Source organism: Nicotiana tomentosiformis, chromosome 7 (genome assembly GCF_000390325.3).
Source record: "Nicotiana tomentosiformis chromosome 7, ASM39032v3, whole genome shotgun sequence".
NCBI lineage: Eukaryota > Viridiplantae > Streptophyta > Magnoliopsida > Solanales > Solanaceae > Nicotiana > Nicotiana tomentosiformis.
Window position 1 is genome coordinate 82522006 of NC_090818.1, and position 12614 is coordinate 82534619.

The 12614-nt window shown below is 42.5% G+C and overlaps 1 protein-coding gene across 1 annotated transcript; it reads left to right on the plus strand.

The window, feature by feature from the left end:
* Positions 1 to 220: 220 nt before the first annotated feature.
* Positions 221 to 772, plus strand: LOC138895896 (uncharacterized). The gene has a single exon (XM_070180648.1). The coding sequence runs from the start codon at positions 221 to 223 to the stop codon at positions 770 to 772; it is 552 nt and encodes a 183-aa protein (XP_070036749.1).
* The last annotated feature ends 11842 nt before the right edge of the window (positions 773 to 12614 follow it).

Genomic DNA, 12614 nt, shown 5'->3' on the forward strand with positions numbered 1-12614 from the left:
TGAACGAAGTAGGCACATCGAGCTTCTTCAACGAGGCATAATAGGCACTGAACCGGGTAAGACGTCTATCCTTTGTATCCTTTGCGGATTTTGTTTAACATATTCTAATGACCTCATTATTTTTTAGGCTTAGGTGCTTTATCATGAAAGCTTCCTTTAGTCTCGCTTGGAAATAAGCCAGCTCGAGTTCGAGCTCAAAGAGAAGATTTGGAAGAAGGACATGTATAGGGCTCTCAGTGAGCAACAAGACGAGGCTCTTAAGGATCTCCCAACTATCCAGGCCGAGCTGGAAAAAGCTCAGAAGAAGGCATCGTCCGTGAAACGGGAGCATGCCGATCTGGTCAAGAATGTAATGATCTTTGAGGCTAAAAACGAGAAGCTACTCGTGATGACTAACAACGCAACTTTGCAGGTCAAAGTGAAGATAGACTTGATTGACCAGCTTTGGGTTGAGATGGATGAGGTCAAAGCCACGTCCGAGGCGTTGAGGGGCAGGATGGACCCGCTGGCTTCAAACAAAGAGGCTACAAAAGAGGAGCTGGTATCCATCAAGGACCAGCTCCTGGTGGAAAAGGACGAGGCCGATAAGTGGTCTCGGCTAAATGATGAACTCCAGGCACAGCTGAACTCAGCCGTCATAGAATGGGATGCCCTCAGCCAAGAATACACTGCGCTGAGGTCCAAATTGAAGGCAACTTCGATCGATTCCTCCAATGTCGAGGAAATGCTAGCGCAGTATAAGGCTGATGTGGAAATAGTTGAGGCCCTTTAAAGATGAAGACCGAGTATGTAAAGCGGCTATCCCAGAGAGAGACCCTCGAGGAGATTCATACTCGAGGTTTTGACTTGTCGGTCAAGATCGAAGAAGCCAAGAGACTCGAGGCCTAGGCAAAGGAACTCTATGAGCCTGAGGGTCCTGAAGGCTCCGAAGGTTCCGAGGGTTCCAACAGTTCAGGTGACGAGTCGAGCCCCGGTGAAGACCAGGTGTATATGCCTTAGTCCTTTTTTGGTTTTCCCTTGTATTGTTTCTTTTTTGTTTATCTTGAGTCCGTTTTATCGTGCCTTTGTAAATATTGTTTGAAATATATAAAATTTTCCCTTCGGCAATACCATATCTTTACTTTTCAGCATCTCTTTGCAATATTTTATTTGTGTATCGTTCTTAATGCCTTAGCATAGAATCAAATGTAATCTAGAGTATCCGTTCTTCGGAGGCCCGAATGGGGCCCAATTTTGATGGCAACTCTGGATTACTCGTGGCTTCGAGATTTCAATAAAATCGAAGGCTTTTAAGATGCTCAAGTGTCTTAGATGATGTTTTTGCTGAGGATATCCTTTTGATAGGTTTTGACTATACGTATGGGCTTTACTTTCTGAGTACGGACATCGGACGTCTTCGAGCCATTTTTAGGGTAGTTGTAGCCTTTCGTATTCAGGAACTGCCTAATAGGCTCGGTGCCTCCGAGATTCAATAGCCCGGGCCGTCCAAACGTTTTATTCGGACGACAGTCCCCAAGTAGGGGTAGCCCGTGGGCTTTAGGATCTAGGATCAAAGAAGCGAAATGTGTAGTAATAAAGTATAAGGGAAGCAAAGATTTCTTTCATTGCTTAATATGTAGGGTACATGATCGGAGGCACACAAGCCTTGTACCTTGGCTAGGGTGGGCTACATGGGTACATTTCGTATGACCGTATGACCCTTACAAATGAATCCTAATCACCAAGCCATGGCTTTTGACATACAAATTTTTCCCTTTCTAAGGATCCTAACCTAGGGGTAATGGCCCCTAGTATTTGAGGCTGAACTTGTGAGGGCTCAGATACTGTTGACTTGGTGCAAACGATCATCAATTTCGGTTTAAGGCCGGTCTTCAAAAATAAGGTAGTACATTTTACTATTGCCTCGTTAAAAACCTTGCTGAAAAACTCGCTTCGGGACAAAATCGGTTCAAGGAAAAAAAGAGTACAATACGTGCTTTCAGACCTAATAGTCACATTTACCCCTAGCCGAGTACCTGCATACATTAGTCCGTAACGTAACTAAATTAAAAAGGAATTAAGTTCATACCTTAGCAGTAGTACTGCTTTAAGTGTGCCACGTCCCAGTTGTTCGGTAGTTGTACAATATTTTCCGATTCGAGTTTATACGAGTCTTTGCCGGTTATTCTAATGATTCGATACGGTCCTTCCCAATTCGGGCCCAGATTCCCTTCGTTTGGGCTCCTGGTGTGTAAGTGTTACCTTTCTCAATACCAAGTACCCGACTTAAAATTGTCGGAGGTTAGCTCTTCAGTTGTAGTACCTCCCTACTCGTTGCTTCGGTGCGGCCAACCGGACCAGGGCGGCTTCCCGCCTTTTGTCCAATAATTCCAGGCTCGTGGTCATGGCCTCGCCATTTGAATCTTCAATAGCATAAAGGAACCTTAGGCTCGGTTCCCCTACCTCGACTAGTATTAAGGCTTCCCCCCGGTACTCGACTTTGAAGTCGTACGGTATGCCCACAGGACTTCGGGCAAGATTTCCTTCCACTTTCCTTTCGAACCGGTCAACCTCTTTTTCAGGTTTGGAGTATAGTTTTGCTCGTCGATTCTTCTTGCCTGTTCCCACTAGGGTGATAAGGCATTAATAATATCTTCTTTATCTTGTGGTCTTCGAAATAAATTCTTACCTTGCTGCCGACGAACTATTTTCTGTTGTCGCAAATAATCTCGGCTGGTATCCCAAATCAACAAATTATGTAATCCCATATGAAGTCGATAACTTCTTCTCCCGGACCTTCTCGAAAGTCTGAGCCTCGACCCATTTAGAAAAATAATCGGTCATGAACAGTATGTATTGGACTTTATCGGGCGCCCATGGCAGGAGACCGGCGATGTCCATTCCCCACTTCATAAACAGCCATGGTGACAAGAGCAGGTGGAGCATCTCTCCTGGTTGATGAATCATCGGGGCGTGTCTTTGGCACACGTTGCATTTTCGCACGAAGTCTTTTGCTTCCTTCTCCATTTCATTCCAGTAGTAGCTGGCTCTGATTAGCTTTCGAACTAAGGATTCTGCCCCCGAATGGTTCCCGCAAGTGCCCTCGTGAACTTTTCATATGGCGTATTCGGTCTCTCCTGATCCTAAGCATATGGCCAGTGGGCCAAAAAAGGATCTCCTGAACAATGCCCCTTCGACTAAGCGAAATCTGGCAGCTTTGGTGTGCAGGGCTCTTGATTCCTTGGGATCCGAACGCAATTTTCCTGTCTTTAGGTATTCTATGTATTTGTTTCTCCAATCCCAAGTTAAACTTGTCGAGTTTACTTTGGCGTGACCTTATTCTAACATCAGGTTCATCAGTTGTACTACTACCCCAAGCTGAATTCATCAGAGTCAACAGATGACCCCAAGTTGGCCAGTGTATCGGCCTCACTGTTTTGATCTCGGGGTACATGCTACAGAGTCTATTCCTTAAATTTGTACAAGGTCAACTGTAATTTGTCCAAGTACATCCGCATCCGTTCTTCTTTTACTTCGAATGTTCCATTTACTTGATTTACGACGAGGAGGGAGTCACATTTGGCTTCGATCACTTCGGCCCCAAGGCTCCTAGCTAGTTCTAGACCCGTAATCATGGCTTCATACTCGACTTCATTATTAGTTAATTTTACAGTTCTAATAGACTATCTAATTATGCTTTCCGTAAATAGTTTTAACATGATATCGAGCTCGGACCCCTTCGCGTTGGAGGAACCGTCCATGAATAGGGTCTAGAGTCCCGAATTAGCGCTCGAGGTGAGCAGTAATTCCTTTTCTACGTCGGGTATTAAGGCCGGCATGAAGTCGGCCATGAAGTCTGCCAAAAGCTGAGATTTTATGGCAATTCGGGGTCAGTACTCGATATCATACCCGCTAATCTCCACGGCCCATTTGGCCAGCCGGCCTGAGAGCTCGGGCTTATGCATGGTATTCCTCAGTGGGTAATAGGTTACGACACATATGGGGTGGCATTGAGAGTACGGTTTTAGCTTCCTAGAAGCGCTTAGCAAGGCAAGCACTAACTTTTCTAGGTGAGGATACCTTGTTTCGGCATCGCCTAGGATTCTACTAACATTAGTAAATAGGAAATTGTGTACCTTTTTCCTCCTGAACTAAGACACCACTTACTGTCACCTTAAAAACTGTCAAGTAGAGGTACAACTATTCGTCTACCTTCGGAGTTTGCAGCAAAGGGGGACTTGATAGGTATCGTTTGAGTTCTTCCAAATCTTGCTGGCATTCCGGAGTCCAGGAAAAATTCTTCTTCTTTTTCAATAGTGAGAAGAACCGATGGCTCTTGTCCGATGACATCAAGATGAACCGGCCCAATGCGGCTATACGCCCGGTCAGTCTTTGAACTGCCTTGATGTTGTCTACTATGGTGATGTCCTCTATGGCCTTTATTTTGTCGGGGTTGATCTCTATCCCCCGATTAGATACCATGAACCCGAAGAATTTGCCTGAATCGACCCTAAATACGCACTTCTCTGGGTTTAGCTTCATGTTGTATTTCCTTAGCATGTCGAAGGTTTCCTACAAATGTTTCAAATGGTCCTCTGCTCGCAGGGACTTGACCAACATATTGTCAATATAAACTTCCATTGATTTCCCTATTTGTTTCTTCGAACATCCGATTTACTAGGCGTTGGTAGGTTGCATTGGAGTTCTTTAATCCAAACAGTATTATGTTATAGCAGTAGGTATTGAATTTTGTTATGTAAGAAATCTTTTCTTGATCATCCGGGTCCATACGAATTTTGTTGTACCCGGAGTAGGCGTCGACAAAACTGAGTATCTCGTGCCCGGCCGTTGCATTGATCATTTGATCAATGTTAGGCAAAGGGAAAGAATCATTTGGGCATGCTTTGTTTAGATCTTTATAATCCACACATATCCTCCGTTTATTTCCTTTTTAGGTACTACCACTACGTTAGCTAACCAATCCGGGTATTTAACTTCTCGGATGGATCCTATTTTTAGAAGTTTGGATACCTCATCCTTGATGAACGCGTGTTTGATCACGGACTGTGGCCTTCTCTTCTACTTAACCGGATGGAACTTCGGTTCCAAACTCAGCTTGTGAGTGGTTGGGATCCCTGTTATGTCTAGATGGGACCAAGTGAAACAATCGGCGTTAGCTTTAAGAAAATCAATAAGTTTTTTCTTGAGCTCGGGAGTTAACCCCGTGCCTAGGTATACCGTTCGATTCGCTAGATGCTCGATTAATATAACTTGCTCCAACTCTTCAACCGCTGATTTGGTGGCATCGGTGTCATCGAGAGCTATGAATGATCTCAGGACACTGTAATCGTCCTCATCGCCCGCTCCTTGTTCTTCTTGTTTCTCCGATTCAGCTAAGGCCGGTATCAGTGATTGCTCTTTAATCTCTTCTTTTTTGGTTGGTTCTGCGCTCCTCGATGTTGAAACCACAGGCATCGGGATCACTTCGTCGACATCAAATATTTCCCTTGCGGCCGGCTGTTCTCCGTAGAACATATTGACTCCCCCCGGTGTGGGACATTTCAGTGCCTGGTGCAAGGTCGAAGGTACTGCCCTAATGTTGTGGACCCATGGCCTTCCAATTATAATGTTGTACCTCATATCCCCTTCGATCACGTAAAACGTCTTTTCTTGGATTGTCCCAACAGTGTTTACCGACAAAGTTATCTTTTCTTTCGTGGTCTCACATGCCATGTTGAATCCGTTCAGTACCGAACTGCCGGTACGATTTGATTATATAAGCCAATTTCTCTACGACCCTTGATCTGATGATATTGGCCGAGCTACCTGGATCAATCAGCACACGTTTAACCCGAGATTTATTGATAAGTACAAATATTACCAGTGCATCGTTGTGAGGTTGTACGATGCCCTCGGCATCTTCATCACTGTAAGAAATGGCTACCTCCGGAATGTAATCCCGGGTGCGTTTGTAACGACCTGACTTGTCATTTTGAAAATTTATGCTCCTTTCAACTATTTGGAGTCTTGAGTAGCTTCATATGATGTATTATGACCAAGTTTGAGTTTTTTTGTATTCGACCTCAGATCAGAGTTTTGATAATTCCTTTAGGTCCGGATGGTGATTTTGGACTCGGGCGTATGCCCGGAATTTAATTTGGATATTTCTAGAATGTTTTGACGTTGCTTCTTCAAGAATAAGTGGTATCACATTAAGAAAATAAGCTCCAAATTCAATTTTGATTGAAGCATTAGATCCGTATGGAAATTACGGAGCCATAGCAAAAAGAATCGTCGAATTCAGACATCGTATAAGAGAGTTATGCCCATTTCCGGGCGAAATAGAAAAGATTTCTCGTCTCCAGTGCCCAGGGTAGTGTGGGGCGCTAGCCCTGACACTGGGATTTATTTTAGGTTCTGGAAATAGCGCCACAGGTAGCACCCCACACCACCTGTGGTGCCCGAAATATTATATACTCATTTCGGAGTTCATTTTTCCCCATTCCTCTTGGCCGAATTTTGGGGGTTTCCTCCACTCTCTCAAGACCTCCAACTCTCCCCATCTTCAAGGTGAGTATTCCCTACTAATTTGGTGTTTCATTCCATCAATTCCACCCTAAAACTAACTCAATCCTCCATAAAATACATAGATCTTCAAGAAATTTCTTCAAGAACTCAAAGAAGGGTTTTGCAAGATTTCTTCCAAAAGGTAATCCTACACACTTAGATTTACATGTTTTGATATATTACGGGAATATGAGTATGAATTAAGTATTGGAACTTATGGTATGGTGATTGGAAGCCATAAATTCCCAATTTAAATACATAACCATTGTAGAGATTGAAAGGTGATTATTTGATGGAATTTTGTTGGTTGGGTGTGGATAGATGGTCATATATGTGATGTTGGAAGTTATAAATTGTTTAAGAATGATGGTGGGATAAATTATTGATAAATGGTAGTAGTTGGATGAACTAATCCTATGGTTAAGAGATGTAGAGATTCATGCCTACTAGGTGTTTGATAAAGTACCTAAATGGCCTAAATTATGTAATTTGTTACTAATATTGGTCCCATTGGATGTTGTTATTGTAGATTGAAGTTGTTTAGTATAGTAGATTATTGTAGTATCATTAAGGGACGAATTTGAGGTATGTTGGCTAAACTTTTCTCTTAGAATTGAATCCAACGGTATTCATATAATTTATATAAGTCCCGAATTGTTCATTATAAAATTGGCTATTCCGAATAAGCTTGTGTTGAAAGATATATGTTCAATATGTATTCCAAATGCTTTTATCATGTTATGTTATCATTTGAGAATGTGTTCAATGTATGAGATGTGCATTATAAATGTTTCGACTTCAAGTCGCGTTTCGAATGAAGGCTAGTACGCCAAATTGAGTAAGAAATCTCGATGTGCTTAAGGTTCTTAATTACTCATATGTGTAATGAAAGCCGTGATTAGAGATGTTTTATTGTTGATAATCTATAAAGATGTTTGAAAGTGAAAGGAGAGAGTTGGGGATATAAAGTGTGGCCACCGTGCCGATAATGAAAGTTATACTTGTGGCTAATAGTGCCAATAAAATGAAATGATGTGAGAAAGGTTAAGAAATGAGCCTTGATTCAACTGTTCCAAATTGACTTCGAAAATAGATTTGCCTAAAAGCCTATGTACTCAAGTCGTGCCCAAATGTGGTTGTTTCAACTAATGCTATGCTTTGTAAGTATTTCCAAAGTGTTTTGAGATCTTATATGTTCATGAGTTGAAATTGTGTATTGCCCTTTTTGGGGAAAGGTACTTCAAGAATAATCTATATGTTGATGTTTATGATGATAATCCTTGAAAGTAAAGAAATAAAAGTGTGGAATATGATATATGGACACAGTGCCATGAATGAAGAATAATATGTATGGCCAAGGGAGCCAATGAAATAATGATGTTGTAGGTAGTTGAAAGTACTAATGAAGTGATATATGGTGTGAAAGGTTATGAGATGAACGTATTCGTACTTATGTTTCCAATGTGCTATAAGCTTCTACGTCCTCATGAGGAGAGGCTATGGTGTTCCTAAATGTTCTTAATGTTCTATGATCACCATGGCAAGTACAAGTAAGTGATAGTATGAACATGAAATGCGACCGTTTGCCAAAATGAGAATTATGAGGCGTTGTATGTCCCAATGGTTTCAATCATAGTAATGCATGCTTCTAAAATAATAAATGTAAATGACTTCGATGTTAAGTCCCCAAGAATAATGAACTTAGCTAATGACCTCAAGATGACAAGTGAGTGAATAACGAGATGAAAGGGAGATGTCCTATGCTAAATGATGATGAATCTTATGAAAACGTGTTTGGGCCTTGTGCCATTGAAATTGACTTATTGATTCACCATACATGTGCTAATGTAATGAGGTATGTTTCTCCATGATGAGCATGAACATGAAGTGTTCCAATGATCTGGGAACCTACGACCTTAAATGTAATGTTAATCATGTCGCTTTGAGTTTATATTTGGTCATGTGCATAATGAGGTGTTATGTAATCCGGTGAACAATCTATGAAACACACAGGTGTATTGTATATGTAATCCTGTGAACGGTCTATGAAACGCACATGTGTATTGTATAAGTAAACACTATGAACGGTCTATGAAACGCACATGTGTATTGTATATGTAATCCTATGAACGGTCTATAAAATGCACAGGTGTATTGTGTAAGTAAACACTGTGAACGGTCTATGAAACACGCAGGTTTATTTGTATTATGTAAGTAAACACTGTGAACAGTCTATGAACACATACAGGTGTATTGTGTAAGTAAACACTGTGAACGGTCTATGAAATGCACATGTATATTGTATAGGTGATATTGTGAACGGTCTATGAAACGCACAGGTGTATTGTATAGGTGATACTGTGAACAGTCTATGAAACGCACCGGTGTATTGTGTAAGTAAACACTATGAACGGTCTATGAAACGCACAACTATATTGTGTAAGTAAACAATGTGAACGGTCTATGAAACGCACAAGTGAAATGTATAGGTGTAAGATAAGAGAGGGATATGGACAGTCTAGTGAGACGCATTGTTAACGCAGACATTAGGTGCCACTTTCAATGGCCTTGTTTGTACACGTTGTTTCAATTACTTTATATTATGTATTCCACGCATAGTTCATATGGCTCAGTTAAGCCTAAACGAAGTTTAAAATGATGTAAGGATAACGAGACTTCAAATGTGAATCTATGGGATATTTCATAGTTCTTGATGTACTTCGTATGTCTCTTATTTGAATTACCATGATTTCATATGTTGTTCTGTTTGCCTTACATGCGAGTACTATTCCACATGTACTCACGTCCCTTTTGTCGGGGCGTTGCTTCTTTTAATAGATGCAAGTATACTTCTACAGGATGATATGGATCTTTGATAGGGATCTTTTGTGCAACAGATTATGGTGAGCCCGCTACAATTCCAGTGGGTATTCGAGTCTAGTTGGTTTTATGTACTTAGGTGTCTATTGTCATAGAAGCTCCATGTATACTGTGGGTCATGTACTTAAGTTTTGAGTTTCCTCCTTTTCTCAGCCTCTACATGTGCTAAGCTACCCATAGATCGGCGACTTAAGGCATCTGCTACAACATTAGATTTCCCTGGATGGTAGAGAATGTTAACATCATAATCTTTCAATAACTCTAGCCATTACCTCTGTCGCAAATTCAACTCTTTTTGCTTGAAGATATATTGCAGGCTTTTATGATCTGTAAATACATTAACATGAACACCATATAAATAATGCCGCCATATCTTAAGTGCATGGACAAACACAGCTAACTCGAGGTCGTGGGTCGGATAATTCCTCTCGTACTTCCTCAACTGCCTTGAAGCATACGCAATTACCTTCCCATGTTGCATCAGGACACATCCTAACCCGACACCTGAGGCATCACAATACAAGGCATAACCCTCTGGACCCTCTGGAAGAGTTAGAACTGGCGCTAAGGTCAACATGTTCTTAAGCTCTTGGAAACTCCGCTCGCAAGCCTCTTTCCACTGAAACTTAGTTGCTTTCTGCGTCTGCTTCGTCAATGGTGCCGAAAGGGAAGAAAAACCCTCTACGAACCTCCGGTAGTATCCTGCTAAGCCTAGAAAGCTACAAACCTATGTCGGATTGGTAGGTCTAGGCCAAGATTTCACGGCCAAAATCTTCTGAATACACCTTTATACAATATGCCCTGAGAATGCTACAGACTTCAACCAGAACTCACATTTAGAAAACTTAGCATACAACTTATGATCACGGAGGGTTTGGAGTACTGCTCGTAGGTGGTCCGCATGCTCCTCCTCTGAACGTGAATAAACCAGAATATCATCAATAAATACTATTACGAACAGATCTAAAAATGGACGAAATAGGCTATTCATCAAGTCCATAAATACGGCGGGTGAATTTGTCAACCCGAAGGACATGACAAGGAACTCGAAGTGGCCATATCGGGTCCTAAAGGCTGTCTTCGGAATATCTTTCTCCCGAACTCTGACTTGGTGGTACCCCGACCTCAAATCTATCTTTGAAAAGCATCTAGCCCCCTGCAACTGATCAAACAAGTCATCGATCCTTGGAAGTGGATACTTATTCTTAATAGTTACCTTGTTCAACTGCCTATAATCGATACACATCCCCAGCGAGCCGTCTTTCTTCCGCACAAACAGTACTAGTGCACCCTAAGGTGAGGTAGTGAGCCTGATGAAACCTTTCTCCAGCAAATCTTTTAACTGCTCCTTCAACTCCTTCAATTTGGCAGGTGCCATTCTATACGGAGGGATGAATATTGGCTGAGTTCCCGGAAGCAAATCAATGCTAAAATCAATATCTCGCTCTGGAGGAATACCTGGAAGCTCATTTGGAAACACATCTGCGTACTCTCTGACTATTGGAATAGACTGAAGTGTAGGTATCTTAGCATCTGCATCTCTAACTCCCACAATATGATAAATGCACCCTTTTGCGATCATTTTCCTCGCCTTTAGATAGGAAATAAACCTACCTCTGGGTGTCGCTATATTACCTACCCATTCAAGGACTAGCTCACCCGAAAAATGAAATCTGGTTGCCTTTGCTCGGTAATCAACTGTGGCATAGCAAGCTGCCAACCAGTCCATGCCCATGATAGCATCAAATCCATCATCTCTAGCTCAACTAGGTCGGCTGAGGTCTGACGACTACAAGTTATCACCGTACAACCTCGGTAAACTCGTCTAGTAATAATCGGTTCTCCGACCGGTGTAGATACTGCAAAAGGATCACTTAGTATTTCAAGCACTATACCAAACTTCCCCACGACAAATAGGGTAATATACGATAAGTAGATCCTAGATCTATCAAGGCATAAGCATCGTGAGAGAAAATGGTCAATATACCTATCACAACGTCTAGTGAAGACTCTTGTTCCTGTCGACCCACTAAAGCATAGATACGGTTTTGATTACCACCTAACTGGAACCTCTACCTCTGCCTCGGCCTCTACTAGCCAAAGACTGAGACTCACATCTTGAAGGATGCACAGACATAGATGATCTTGCTGTTGAACTTGTTGGTTGTGCCATACCCCCAAAATATTTATTTGGGCAATCTCGCATCATATGCCCCGGACGCCCACATGTATAACAAGCATCGGAACCTGCTCGGCATTGGCCCAAGTGTCCTCTACCACAGATGTCACACCATGGCGGAAATGACCATGTCTACCCTACACCTCGCTGTCGCTGCAAACCCGATGCCCGTGAGCTCTCACTTGGTCCTGACTGAGTATAGCGATCATACCTGTAACCCTGTAACTGAGGTAGTGGAGGCCTAAGTGGCCGTCCGAAGTAGTGGGCTTATAACTACCCTGAGACTGCTCTTGAGACCTGGAAAATCTCATCCTCTTACGCTGCCCTAGCTCAGTCCTCTCTGTACCCTGCTGTCTATGCCTACCCCTTTCTATATTCTGGGCAAGCCTGAATCCGGGAGATATCCATACTATCCTGCTGCCAGCTTAACTGCCTCTTTCTCCGAAAGATCCTGTGAAGCTGATCTATGAAATCTTGTGGGTCCTCCCTCTGATCTGTCCCCGTGAACTCTATGGGACTCAAAGCAATAAACTCTCGGACCCTTGAACTCCCAGACCCCTCAGAAGATCCTGCACTAGCTGATGCCCTAGCCTGTTGCTGGGTAGCTACCAACTGTATCAACAAATGCACCACACTCCTCAAGTCCTGATCGATGGAAGTGGAGGGGGAACTAGAGGTGCGGTATCCCTAGGAATATCCTCAGGTGGTGGAGCCGGTAATGGCTGAGTAGGGGTCTCGCCCTAGTCCTCAGATTGGGCCCCATCTACCGTGGGTACCTTGCTGGTCCCCTCACCTGCTGCTATATCTCTCATCTGGCTAGCCGTAGTCTTCCTAGTCACCGTCATCTGTGTATGCAAACAACAACATGTAAGTTTAACTCAAATTTTCTATAACTCAGTTCTATAGCACGATTTAGATTTGAAAGAAGGGTAACTAACTCCTAAATGCCCTGTAGTTCCCTACTTATATAATGTGGTGCATAACACATCTATAAACAAGACCCTACTAG

Coding starts and splice junctions, on each gene's coding strand:
- LOC138895896 (XM_070180648.1), top strand. CDS start 221: ATGTATAGGGCTCTCAGTGAGCAACAAGACGAGGCTCTTAAGGATCTC.